The 15,093-nt window shown below is 39.7% G+C and overlaps 1 protein-coding gene across 5 annotated transcripts in view; it reads right to left on the reverse strand.

The window, feature by feature from the left end:
- The window catches only part of CORIN (corin, serine peptidase), a 137,390-nt gene that overhangs the window by 68,493 nt on the left and 53,804 nt on the right, over positions 1-15,093 (reverse strand). For all 5 annotated transcript variants that reach the window (XM_030491437.1, XM_030491438.1, XM_030491441.1 and 2 more), the window contains one exon: positions 8,671-8,852. In XM_030491437.1, coding sequence (XP_030347297.1) covers positions 8,671-8,852 — 182 coding nt within the window. The remainder of the gene's footprint in view (positions 1-8,670; positions 8,853-15,093) is intronic.

Consider the following 15,093-nt stretch of genomic DNA (forward strand, 5'->3'; position numbering starts at 1 on the left):
AGCCACATTGGAACCTTGTCACTAGTCCTGTCTCTGGCCCTATCTCCTGACTAGGTTCTCCGATTAGATCCCAGACCCAGATCATCACTTTGCTGTGTCTGGGGCCAGCTCTGCTACAAACACATTTTTCATACAAGGATGTGTCAGTTGACTAAGATTTCTGTTTCTTGGGATGATAAAATAGTATCTCAGGCTTAGAAAAGCACATAAATGTGTTGAAAAATAATCCCCTGCTGCCAAAACTTAGGAGTGAAAATGAAGGTGCTGAGAGAGTGTATGTGTATCCACTGCCACAGTGCAACAGAAAGGACTGCTACGCTAGGACCACAAGTAAAATTGGAAATCTGAATAATTAATTGCACATGTGGTCAGTGCAAACTGGAGCTATTTGTCACTTTCGAAAAACACACTCTGCATGTTTAGGCATATCCAGTGCTCAGTGGTAAATCACAGCATCAGTCACCAAGAGATTCTGTAAATTGTGAAGAATATCACACTGCTATACTGAAAGGATGATTGTGACCAGAAATTATTATATTTTTCGTAGGCACATTAAGGGCTGCTTCTTTAGTCCCAAGGGCAGATTTAACAGGTGTAATAGTCTTTTTTCCTGGAGCGTAAAGACTCTGGCCTATTTTACATGTTCAAAGAACAGCTCCTGTTACCTTTACTTGTAGCTGCAAGAGCACATTTCAATCGCGAATAAATCCCAGCAATACAAATGAAGTGTCCAGTTAACTGAAAGCATGCAAAGAACAGTTGAGAAAATTTTTATTCCAGTGCCTTGCTCAACATTACACACGTTCTCTGCAATAGTGACAGTGAAAGAATCTCATTCTGTAATATAACATTATGTTTTCTTTACTATGAGCTGATATTTTTGTTTCTTCAGTTCCCCGTCTTAGGTATGGCATTTTCCAACTGCTTCAATCAGTAAGCCCTACAGGAGGCCCTAGAAAAAATAGCCTTCCTCAGTATGGGCTCTAGCTCCCCCTAGACCAGCGTTTATCCAACAGACAACGATGTCAGTTAAAAATAGAATATGAAAACATAATCAGAAGATTGTACAATCAGAAGATTGTAATTCATCATACAAGAAAGGCTCTTTGAGAATGGAAAGGCAACTTTTAACTGACTTGGAAATCTCACATTCTTCTAACTCAGGCTTTTATACAATTTCCTGCATGTCTGGAAAAGAAAACAGCATAAATAGATCAAAAAGAACCATTAAAGGAACCATCTTGATTTATTTACAGATCTTCATCGGTACAGATCTTCACTGGTACTAAGACAGCAACAGTAGGAGACTTCTACCTTCTACCTAAATATGCCAACTTGGCCTGGAAGAACAAAGGTAAAAAACAGGAAGAGTATTGTATCTGATCATTTTTCCCACAGATCAGAAGAGCGAAGATTCCAGAATGCCATATTCATTTCTGGGCTGTGAAAAAAAGTGTGTTCAAGCACTTATAGATCATTCTGACTCTCCTTTCCTAATACATCTCTATCCTATTCTGCTTGTGTCCATTCTGATTTCCATCACAATCTACTTCTCCATTTCTTCTTAAAGTGAGCATCTTTCTATTTATCTTGTGTGTTATATGCAAACAAGAGGAAGAATTAAATGAGTTTTTCCTTCTCTCAGTTTTAGCACACAGCAGAAATCAGAAGGAATTTTAAGAAAAATTAAACTCACTTCTTGCAGGATTCTACCAAGTGATGACTGGATATGTTTGGTCCAGTCAGTGCAGTGTTCTGTGCAAGGAGAGCGCACACACTGTGAACAGTGACTCCAATGAAGGTAATCTCTGCTTTCTATCAAGCTTGTGCAAGAAGTTTTCAGAAGCTTGACAATTTGGTCACACCTCCAAAGATGAGATTTTAATGGAAGTTGTAAAAGCTTTATCATATGCTGTAAAACAAGCACTTTTGTTGAGTGTTGAATTTCAATATTTGACCTGACACCTAGAAGATTTAGAAATGCAAGCATTTATAAGACTTTATTGACTACAGGCAAACAGCTGCCTACTCAGAAATGCTGGGACTGTTTGAAACAAAACAGCAGCAGCAGAAGAAATAAGCCTGAAATAGAAGTCTGAAGTAAAGAACTTATAGACCATTCCATTCAAAATTGCTGAAATTATTAAAAATGTCAAAGATGTTATTACAATGTGCTCGGGAATGTTAATTATTGATACCTGTGTCAATATTTCACATATTTATTAATATAATCATGAAAATATCCACACCCCCAAACTCCTGAAGAAGAAACAATGTTAGTTAAAAGGAATCCAAAGGAAATGGAAGCAATCCTTGCTGACAGAGAAACTTGCTTGTTTTAGATCTTCCCCGGAGGGGTCTACAATCCGTAAAAGTTTCCGAAATCCCTGTCTAAACACGACCAGTGGCAAAACGCGCTTTATTTTACCCACGTCTGGTGCACTATCAAAAGTGCCTGCAAGGGGCCAAGGCCACTTACGTGCTGTACTCCCCAGCTAGATTACTGGAATGCCATCTACAGAAGATTATGCAGCCAGGTCCCTGGAAAGCCCCAGATAGCACAGACTGAAATAAACGTATTATTCTACCATCCTCAAGATTGACTTCTGGTCGCATTTCAAGGTATAGCAACAAATAAAGCACGGCACATCTCTGAAAATGACCATGAAAAGCGCTACTAATTTTTTTTAAGTGAAGAGAAGACAATCACTAACACTATGAAAGAACTAGGAGGTATCAAACAAAATTGTCTTTAGAACAACCAAAAGGTGGTACTCTTCATACAGTGCACAGATAAGGTGTAACACTTTGTAACAGAATACTATGGATGCTAAAATATACATAGATCCATGAAACAAAAGGACACGTTAACAGAAGAAAGATCTATGGTTGGTCACAAATTACAGCAAGTCTTTGACTCTCAGATGGAAAAGGCAGGAGTATTTTGGAAAAGTATTGCGACATAGTCTTGCCCTGTTCTATTCTTCACTTGGCAGCTGATTTTAGCAGTTTCTGGAGACAGCATTACGAGATAGATGGGACTTTTCATGTGATTCAACACAGCCACAATAGCACAGTGGGACATGGAAGAATTCCTGTATTCTCTTGCCTGCAAATTTTCATCACCTGTTCCCTGTACCCTACGTACTCTGTGGTACAGTGTATGCATCTTGTAGCTGTCAATTCTAAAAAGTTCTCATACTAGGATCACAATCAGAGAATTGGGAAAGTTGGCAACTCCTTTCCCCCAGGAAACTGTCCATTTCTCTGTTTCCTCATGATGCAATACCCTGTGGGAGAAAGAACACAAAAGACCTTTAACTTCCACTGGAGTTAAGGGTCCTTAAAAGGCCACATGGGAAACTCCAAGCTGGAAAAGAAATAGGCAAAGAATCAGAAGGCAGGCAGAGATAAAGAGTGAGGGAAGCAGAATGGGAGGAAACACAAAATTAAGGGACATAATAAAATATAATGCAGAGTTACTCGTTAAGAATGAGTGCTTGGGGAAATACATTTTTCAACTCTTGTTTCCTCACACCAACCACAACCACAGTTCTGGAAAAGATTTTGTCTCCTGCAAAAAATTACTCCACTATTTCTGGTTTTGAAGCTGATCAGTATCAATGTTCACATACACAGATAAGCTCTCTGTTCTTTCCACTGCATTAAGTGAATGCAAGGGCACATTGACCACAATTCTTCAAGCGTGACCATCTAGCCAATTTGTTATCCACCAAGTGGTCTACCTGTCAAATTCATGCCCCTCCGGTCTAGAGACAAGGATGCTGCACAGGACAGTGTCAAATGCCTTGCATAAGTCCCGGTAGATGACATCAGTGGCTCTTCCCTTATCCACCGATGCTGTCACCCTGTCATAGAAGGCCACCAAATTTGTCAGGCACAATTTGCCCTTAGTGAAGCCATGTTGGCTGTCACCAATAACCTCTTTATTTTCTATGTATCTTAGCATAGTTTCCAGGAGGATCTGCTCCATTATCTTGCTGGGCTCTGAGGTGAGACTCACTGGCCTGTAGTTCCCCATGTCTTCATTTTTCCCCTTTTTAAAAATGGGGATTACTTTTCCCCTTTTCCAGTCAGTGGGAGCTTCACCAGACTGCCACAACTTCTCAAATATGAGGGATAACAGCTTGGCAAATCATCTGCCAGTTCCTATAGGACCTGCGGATGCATCTCATCAGGTCCTATGGACTTGTGTACCTTCAGGTTCCTGAGACGATCTCAAACCTGATCTCCTACAGCGGGTGGTTGTTCATTCTCCCTGCCTTTGCCTTCTGCAACTTGGGCAGTGTGGCTGGAGCTCTTGCCAGTGAAGACCAAACGCAGAAAAGCCACTGAGTACCTCGGTCTTCTCCATGTCCTGGGTGACCAGGTCTCCTGTTTCCTTACAGAGGGGGCTCACATTTTCCCTTGTCTTCATTTTATCCCCAATCTACCCACAGAAGTTTTTCTCGTTGCCCTTGACATCCCCAGCCAGATTTAATACTGTCAGGGCTTTAGCTTCCCTAACCTGACCCCTGGCTGTTCAATTTCTCTGTATTTCTCCCAGGCTACCAATCCTTTCTTCCACCCTCTGTAGGCCTCCTTTTTGTGTTTGAGTTTGTCCAGGAACATCTTGTTCATCCACACAGGGCTCCTGGAGTTTTTACCTGAGTTCCTCTTTGTTGGGATGCATGGCTCCTGAGCGTGGAGGAGGTGAAATCTGTAATTTATTACAAATCTCATGAAGTGCAGTTCAGGCCTCTTGTGCATTACTTTTTAATGGAAACAGACATTCATAATGCCTCTTCAATAATAATACAAAAGTGAATATTGTCTGATAGTTCCACACTGTTGTTTCCACAGTTTTACCATATATAGATATACAGCACTATATTCACTGTAGGATTGAAATCAACTGAAAAATAATTTCAGGGCTCTGAGAGCTCCATCTTAATGTAAGTCAGCTCATTGTGTTGCACTGCTTCTCATTCGAGCTACTGTGCTTTTTTTGTCCACAGCTTTAACAGAATCAGCTATGCTGGCTGGTCAAAGCAAATAAAATAACAGAACTGTCACAATAAAATAACTGTCACAGTAGTGACAGGTGAACGGAAAAAAAGAAAAAAACCAACCAAAAAACAGAGCTGAAATATTTCTGAGTATGGGTATGCACAGCAGCCCCCAGAAAGGTTTCTGAGATTCATCCCCCCTAAAACACATTATTGGATACACGTGGAATGAATGACTGATGATGCTTCTTCCTCACTCCCTTACATGCTCACAACTCATTGGAACTGTGAAACCAGTTCAACCATCTATCAAATCTCAACAGATGGAGTCCTAAAACTATGTTCAGAGTAGCTGATTTTCTCACCTACTGGGTATTCTCTTGTCACATGTGAAAGGATATCAACCTGACTGATGCAGCCCTGTTAACGAAACTGCACCTTTTTCTCTGTGGCTCATTTTCTACACTCAGATGGTTTTACTAGAATGGCACATGGCTTCGATTTTCCAGTACATTCAGTACATCTGTGGTTACATCAGGAATGCATGTCAAAATAGTTTCTCCATAGCGGTAATGTGCACTTGATTTGCAGTGCCTTTGGAGGAAAAATCTACACAAAGAGATAAATACCTGCAGTCACATGTGAACAAGTGACTAGATAATCCAAATCCTAACTAATTCTAACATTTTTTAGGAAAGATAGTAATTGTCCCCAGGATAAATGCTCTGGAATCTAACTAGAACATTACTCAAGCACACATTACAAGGAGTCACATGGAAAAGATGAGTTACTCCTGCAGACATTCTGACTGGACACAAGAGGAAAATTTTTCAAAACGAGAACCATCAGCCATTGGAATAATCTCTTCAGGGAAGTGGTGACTTCCCAGCGCTGGACACTTTTAAGATTCAGCTGGACAGGGCACTGGGACATCTAGTCTAGGTCATGCATTGCCTAGGAAGGTTGGACCAGATGATCCTTGAGGTCCCTTCCAACCTGTTATTCTATGATTCTCCAACAGAGCTTGGAAAGGCATGTGAAGTTCACGGATTATTTTGAGGAGTGATAATTTTCATTCCAGAAAATGTGGAAGATTTCTGTATTTAGTTACAGATTTATCGTATTTAGTTACAACTGGACAAAAATAATCAAGAGAAAAGATTTATTTTTGATTTAGTGGTACTGTGCTAAAACAAGCAGGTGCAGCAGCCAGACCTTATTTTTGATAAAGAAATAACTAAAGCCCTTATCCAACTAAAGCCCAACTAAAAGCATTGGTGTGTTATCCGCATTGTTCCCAGACTAAAGCCAAAAACACAGCACTGCATCAGCTACTAAGACGGAGAAAAGTAACTGTTACAGCTGAACCCAGGACAGCCCTAAAAAGATAATCATATCATCAAACGAAACAAATTATATGCAAGGCATATGCGGGCAGGGAGGACTTCACTGCATGTAATGCGGAGGCATTATCCCCAAAAGAAATCACAAAGTTGAGACACAAGCAGCTATATGCCAAGAACACACTCTTGAAATTTCCAAGAACTGAGCCCTGAGAAGAGTGTGAAGAGCACTTTGGGCTGAGCACTAGGTAAAAAGGGGTTGGAACAGTGAACCGACCCCTGCTGTTTTGGTTCTACTGTGTTCAGAGAAGTAATTTTTTTCAAATATACAAGCTGCAGAAATACTCAACTATAGCATAATTTATCTCTGTAAGAAAAACAGCCTTGTGAACCCGGACTCTCACATTTGTCAGTCATAAAGGAATCATTCTTTTAAACCATTCTTTTAAATAAAAGAAGTAGAAATATTATCTACAGCTTATGATTCTACATGAAAACTATTCATATACAAGCATCATGCACAATAGTTAATGAAAAAATGAATGTTAAATGCCTTTTGTTTTATACAACAGGATGTCAAAACTGCCAATAAACAGTCTGGGTCTCCACAGTCTGCCAAGTACGAGCAGTGAATGTCACAACTGGCTCTAGACTATTTTCCCCTAGTGAGAAATAGCAAGCTTCCACTGTGTACTTCTCTGTAATTTATGCAGTTCACTACCAGAGAGAAACAAATCCTGTCATACAGATTATGGAAGAATCATCAACCAGGCACTAATCTAACAAACTTCTTCTCTAGGAGTATTAAATATATGATTTTAGCTAGAAGATATCCTGAAACTTGAAAGTTTCAGAACTCAGCAATCTCTTCTAGCTTGATCTAAGAGTTCAGCTCTCTAGATCTGGTGGGGCTTTTGAACACTTTGGCCAGCTGTAATCTGTCAGAATTTAACAGCCGCATTTATATCATACCTCGCATTCAGTCGGTGTACCATACATGCATGAAACTCAGGTTTCTAATATCCTGTTGCTCTTTCAGAATTATTCTGTGCCCAGTATCAGCATGCTCAATTAACGATATGCTAGTCACTCACTGCTCACTGCTAGTCACTCTCATTGTCCAATGTACAACCCCTTACCATACTTACGTATTTATGCTACAGCTTCTTTATTTGTCATTTGAACCTGTCATGAAGACAAAATTATTGTACTCCTAATTCCTATAATGTTCATCCTGTGCCCAAGCAGCCAAGGCGGCAAACAGCATCCTGGCCTGTATCAGCAATGTTGCGGCCAGCAGAGCCAGGACAGTCATCATCACCTGTACTTGGCACTGGTAAGGCCGCACCTCAAGTACTGTGTTCAGTTCTGAGCCCCCACTACAAGAGACATTGAGGTGCTGGACTGTGTCCAGAGAAGAACAATGAAGCTGGTGAAGGTCTGGAGAACAAGTCTCATGAGGAACAGCTGAGGGAACTGGGGTTGTTTAGCCTGGAGAAGGCTCAGGGGAGACCTCACTGCTCTCTACAACTACCTGAAAGGAGGTTGTAGTGAGGTGGGGGTCTGTCTTTTCTCCCAAGTAACAAGCGACAGGACAAGAGGAAACAGCCTCAAGCTGCACCAGGGGAAGTTTAGGTTGGATATTAGGAAAAATTTCTTCACTGATGAAAGGGTTGTCAAGAATTGAACAGCCTGCCCAGTGACGTGGTTCAGTCACCACCCCTGGAGGTATTTAAGAGACATGTAGATGTGCCTAGGGACATGGTTTAATGGTGAACTTGGCAGTGCTGGGTTAAAAGTTGGACTAGATCTTCAGGGTCTTTTCCAACCTAAATGATTCTGTGAGTGGATGTATATAAACCACAGTTTTTGAAAAGTTTACCTCTCAAACAGCTCTGGGCTCCTTTTTATAGCAAGGAAAAAGGAACACACTTGAAATTTGGCCTGTCTATAAGGTTCCTGCTCAACAATCCTATATTTACTAGAGCTTAGCAAAGAAAAAGCCAGCAGAACATTTTTAAAGGGCACATTACTTTTCTCCTACTTTTTTTCCTTGAAACAGCTCACAACTTTTGATGCAAACCAAAAAAGCCTCAAATCAATATGTCTGAAAAAAAAAAAAAAAGCAAGCCTAAAAAAATTAAAGCACAGCAAAACTATAACCAGCTGACAACCAGACATTATCACAGTAATGTGAAGGAGCATAGTAACAGAACTAGAAATAATAATTTCATCCCAGAGCTTTTCCTACACAATAAAAATACATTATTAAATAGAAACTCATGAACATGGCGTAATCATTATGAACGGAAACATACACTGCTTTCCTTTTTCTTGGTGTGGTGAGAAGCATATCCTTGTAGTCGTGTCATTTTCAGTTTTGTTTTGGAATTGGGAGCACTTCAGGAACTCTGGCCAAGAAGCATTTACCATACCAAGGACTGGTTCACAGCCTTCTTTTGCTTCCTCACAAAATGTCCTGCAGGGCAAGAGACCTTGACTGGAGAAAAGAGACAGAGAACAAAAATATAAAGATTATTACTCTTGTAGATTGTGAAAACTTTTTTAGAAAAGTAAAAAGTAATAATAAACACTTCTGAATAATTTTATGTTCTACGAAGTTACACGAAAACGGTACCAAGTCTTCATTATTCATTGAAAGTGAGGTCAACTCTGGCTTTCAGGTTAAACTTAAGCCCAAATCAAGCTCAGAACAGTTTCCAGTTCAACTGCATGCAAGCTGAAGCCGAGATTTCATCAACAGTTAAACATATATAATGATGTAGTGACACCACACAGGAGAAAGCTTGATTCTCCATCCTCTCCTTCTTCGCCACCATTGTGCAGACCTACTCTCTCTGACTTTGGCAAACACTTTCATGAGCTTATTAAAAAAATCATTAACTTGGAAATAAACTTTTCATGTTTTTGCCTGGGTAAGCTTTCTGACCTGGAGCAGGTTTGCTGGCAGGACTTGTGACCCTGTGGGAGGACCCACGTTGGGGCAGCTTGTGAAGAACTGCAGCGTGTGGTAAGAACTCACGTTGGAGAAGTTCACGGAGAACTGTCTCCCATGGGAGGGACCCCACGCTGAAGCAGGGGAAGAGTGTGAGGAGTCCTCCCCCCAAGGAGGACAGAGCAGCAGAACTGACCACAACCCCATTCCCCGTCACCCTGCGCTGCTCACAGGGTAGGAGATCGAAAAAATTGGGAGTAAAGTTAAGCCTTGGAAGAAGGGAGGGTGGGGAAGGTGTTTTAAGATTTGGTTTTTATTTTCTCATTATCCTGCTCTGATTTGATTGGTAATAAATTAATTTTCCCCAAGGCAAGTTTGTTTTGTCCATGATGGTAATTGGTATGTGATCTTTCCCTGCCCTTATCTCAATTTCCAAGCTTTTTGTTATATTTTCTGTCCCCTATCCAGCCAAGGGGAGTGATAGAGCAGCTTTGGTGGGCACCTGACCTCCAGCCAGTCAACTCACCACAGATATATACACAGAACAGTAGTAATTTAGAAATTACTAGACTTCTAAAAAGCAACTGCATAGTGATTAAATAATCCAAGCAGACCTTGCAGTCTCTAAAGAAACTCTGACAAACCAGAAAACATAAGATTATCCAGCAATTACTACAACATTTGGCCCAGTTTCAATGTTCGGTCATGTGTGCTCCTTAAATTATTTCTGGATAATGATCAAGTTTAGTATGGACATATTGCTTAATCTACTGAAGGATGAAAGATGATTAAAAATCTCCATCTTGATTAGTCTTATTTACAGCTACTTAGAGATCAACCATTTCAAAAATAAACTGGCAGGTCTATGGCCACCTTACCATAATTTATTTGGCACCAGTGGCAGGCACAGAAGCAGGTTATTACATACTAGGGTGCAATTCCGTTCTTCAGGATATGGAGTTTGATGAAAGAACAGATATGTGACATTTTTAACTCTGTGGTTGCTTTCCCACATTTAAAAGTTCATACTTCAGTTATTTCAGCTTGGGCATAGCTCTTGTTAGCAGCAGCATATGCAGCTCTTTCTTCTAAATGTCTAGATCCGTTTCTGTGCTGCTCCCAGTTTTGCAACAGTTGTTAGTAGGCTGTATAGTAAGACAGGTCGAGTAGCTGATTCAGCTGAAAAGTAATGTGACCAAAAAAAAGTATTCTTTTTTCTCATCTGACAACTGAAGTGTTCCCTCCAAATGAATACAGGCAAAGGAGGAGTCAGATGTCAGGAGAGGGAAAGGTAGAAATCACTAAAGCTGACAAAAGCATTAAATAATATATACAACTAACCATCCTGCAGAGACTCTCCATGCTACCTATTCTATTCTATAATTCTATAATATATCTAGTGCTCATTATTTTCTGTGTCATTTCTTTGTGTCCTGACAGTAGCATTCTCCACTGATAAAAGCACTGCCATAGCCATGCCCTATTGAGAAATTAATTTCTGCAATTTTACAGATTAAAATGACAAAGTGTGAATGACTTGCAGAAGGTTATAAACAAAGTTGGTATGCCAGAGCTGAAAATACAGCATGAAAATCACTCTTAGAACACACAGCTGTTAACCGCACTTGCTCTGGCTAGAGGTCGCATTTGCAGTTCAGTAGACAACCTGGCTGAAGGCAGACTGATGAACATTTTCAGCTACTGCTGGTCCTCATTACTGTTCTTTCCCCAGATCCATCCCTTCAGTTGTTCCAGGATAACTGTTTCTGTGGTCATACAGTAAGCTGTATCCAGGTATTGAGCCAAGTTAACCCTAGGGTATTTGGCTGGATTATTTTTTCAGCCAGATCTGTTTAAAGAGAAGTTTAAACGGGCATGGCTACAAGAGGAAATACGAATCATACTACAGCCATGCTATAAAGCACTGTGGGGTAATTCACTTATCATTTATAGGCACACAGGCTAACAATGCTGATAGATCCAAGGTCTGAGGCAGAATAAAGGAACAGTAAAACAGTTGTGAGAGACTGCTGGGGAGGGGGGAAATGACAGACAACACAGGGACAGAACACACATGACAAACTGAAAAACCCAGGAAACATGAAAAAGTTATGGGAAGAAGAAAACTGAGTTTACCCTCTATGTTTCTACAGTCCTGAAATAAAACAAGTTGAAGTGACAAGCTGACATGCCAACCAGTTAGTTCCAATTGTCATCAATATTTTTCAGGATTTTCTAACGATAGGGACTTCCACAGAATATAAATGTCACAGAAGTTTCTACAGGAGAGCAAACACTCACAGCCAAGATTACAGATTTTTAGAGTGATTGTTCTTGTGAAAAATTCCTCTGTATCCTAACATAGCATGCCAACATGCAGAGCAGCATATTCAGAGTCACTGAATAGAGCCATACGAGGCAAGCTCATAAAACTCTCAATATTACTTTTTGATTCATGGATTTGTAAATAAATGGGCTGTTTAAGGTTTCAATTTCACATAATCTAGAAAATAAAGTACTTCCATCTTCCATTGTTCAGTTTTCATCCTTATTTTGCAAGTTATTTTGAAAGAATATACTTTTTTTCTATTTTGTCTCCAGATATGAGTTTAAACCAGAAATTTGCTGCTTTACATAGTAATAAAATCTGAAAAGAAAGCCAGATTATTTTAGATTTTTGTGGTTATTTCACTTGACCAAATTATATTGAATCCATATAGCAACATCTAAGAAAGGCGCCTCAACTCCATGCAATGCTTTGTAGTAATGAATGCAGAGCTAGCTGCACATGTTCCTGACTTCCCACCTTGTTTTTAGCCCATATGCATGTACTGTTTTCCTGAAGTAGGTTCCTGTAAGTACAAAGATGCATAATTAACCTGTAAAAGGACAATATAGGACCCAAAGGCTGAGAAATATTTTACATCTTAAAGGAATAAAAAGGTCTCAGAGGTGATCCCAGCAAAAGGCAGCAGCAGGAGCTCATTTCCCCAGAGGTAAGGACTACTATTGATTGACTGAATTGCTGGGCACTTGCAAAAGTCTTAGAACAGATCACTGATATCCAAGAGAACCATACTTAACAAAGAGCTCACATGGAACTCCAAAGGCTTGTCAGACAGAGGAAGGAAATATAAATTCCTGATTCCAGTGACAGTGGAACTGGGAACAAAACCAAAAGATACTATTAGATTAAAAAGATTACTCTTATCCATCCTGAAATGAGTAAAGGTGGCAGCAGCTGCTGTTGAATTTCACATCTTCTATACCTGCTGCTGTTGAATTTAGCATCTTCTACATAAGCTGCTGTTGAATTTAACATCTCTTTCAGGTCAGCAATGCTTTTTGGACAATGTGGCCAAACTCAGCTGATATCTGTAAGGATGGGCACATACAGCCTCTACAATGCAGGTTAGAATTTTTAATCAGTTTAATCAATTATTTTGTAGGCAAAAAACTAGATAAATTATTTTGACCAAAATAAGGAGTCATTTCTATCTGGAATAAGCAAGCACCAGAAGTTCAGAAATCCACTCTGATTCTGCGGTCACTTTCTAGATATGACAGCACCATAAGTCGCAGATGATTTTACAATACCTAATGTATAGGTTATAATGTATAGCAAAACACTTTATCTGTTCTACCACACTTAGCAAAGTGCTACATAAATTTTGCCATATAGCATTGAAATTATTACCACAAAAAAAAGCTAGCAAAGTGATTTAATGTGCTTTGTATGACAGCCACAGTCAGCAGAGAGGATCTTCCAGATTTCTCTTACTGATCCCATCACTTGATTCAAGCATGCCAGTGAAAATGGGAAAGATGTAGTAAATGAATTCATTAGAGCTATAGTTCAGCCAGGAAACCATTTAAATAAATGTTATTTAAAATATTGCTACGATTACGAGCCATTTTTACAATCTTGTACCATCTGCCAAAACTTCTCCTAAATGAAGTTCCTGAAAATTCTCACCTGATATTCATCATGCAAATGCTGAAAACACTGTTGATTTAATTTACTCTATAAAAATATCTCTTACGAAAATGAAGCTCCTAATATGTCTGAAAATCCAGGCTACAAGGTCTTTAGATGTTGGCAAACAAAATTTGCACTTGGCAAAGACAAGCTGTCACAGTGAAATGGAAGTCCTCTGAATCAGACAAAGTTACTCCAACAGAATACTTCTGCTACAGAAATTCTGGAATAACAGTAAATCATACATAGCACATAACTATTTGCATGATCAGCATAATAAAAGCACCCAAAACAACATTGTGCCTAAAGGACAGCCTCCCATTTCCACAGATCACTGTGATCGGTACCCTGAATTACACGTAGCTTTCCAGAACTCATGCCTCCCTGTGCACTTCAGAGCACAGTTAAAAGGAAGGCCTCAAGAATCAGCCTAAGTTAAAACTTTCTGTGCCACATCTTGCCAGGAATCCTAAAGAATCAGACTCCTATAACTTTTTACACTCTAGGGTCCTTCTTGTCAAGTGCAAATTCATTTCAATCCATTATCACGCTGCTTCCTCACAAAGTTATTTCATAAACACTTCATGCTGGCAGGAGCGGATGCCATCAAAAGAAAGCAGCTGTCCTACCCCTCCTCAGCCTGGCTTCCAAACCTCTCCCCACCTCTTTTTGTGCCAACATGATGCTTCATGCTGTTATACAATGAATCAGATCAGTCACTCCCAATTTAATTCAGATCAGTTTCCTGATCTGTCATGGAGCTGAACAAACTCTTGCTGGAAGGGCACTGCTGAGCTGGGGAATAACAAGCAGGGAAATAGGATAAGACTGATTCTTTCAGCAGCACTACCAAATTGTACAAACTTAAAATCTACCATGAAACAGTTATCTGGAACATGTTCTCCAGAGAGGCTGTGGAATATCCACCCTCAGAGATACTCAAAGTTCAACTGGAAACAGTTGTGAGCAATCTCATCCATCTTTAAAGCTGGCCCTGACCTGAGCAAGGGGATGGACTAGAAGAGCTCCAAAGATCCTTTCCCACCTGCAAGATCCAGTGATACCAACTTGCCTGTCCTGCTCAGTATGGTGTTTACTGCTACGGTCTCCATTGGGACGATAGTAACTTCTCACTGGAGAAACAAACTTATAAAAGGTTAGTATGTCTCACTAACTGAACTCTGATTAGTTTTTAACTGCAGGTGGTTTAAAAGTTATTTTTGAAAGCTGAGCATTAAAAGTGGCTAAAAATGAGCTGAAAAGCATATGAATTAGTGGAGAATCCTTTAACCACTGTTCAAAAACCTTTTATTAAATTCTGCACCAGACAGTGTACTCATATCTACTAGAGGAGTTTTGCTTTAGTAAGATAAAATGTTCCCTCATCTATACGTTTCTGGTTTTGAGTCCAAGTGCATAAGTCTGATAGTTTTCTACCAGTTAATGCTCCTTGTTTGTGAAAAGGCAAACTTTTACTGTCAGCTCCTGTCCTATAATTATCGCAATTTATTAAATTAAATAAATCCCATTTTGTAAAAACAAAGTGTGTTTTTCCAGTAGACACATTAGATTTCCAAACATTAACAAAAAGCCATGTCTGTTTTACGATTTGTTGCAAACAATTATTTTAATTACTCAAATGATCAGTATTTGTTAATAAGTAGTAACATATTGCACGTGTAGGAGGATGACCTGTGATCCCTAGGTAACATACCAACCTAGAAACCAGAAATCATAGCTTCTAATAGATAACACACACAACAAACTGTTACAACAGGGCTGGAGGCAATCAATCAGTAAAATACA

Source organism: Strigops habroptila, chromosome 7 (genome assembly GCF_004027225.2).
Source record: "Strigops habroptila isolate Jane chromosome 7, bStrHab1.2.pri, whole genome shotgun sequence".
Lineage (NCBI taxonomy): Eukaryota > Metazoa > Chordata > Aves > Psittaciformes > Psittacidae > Strigops > Strigops habroptila.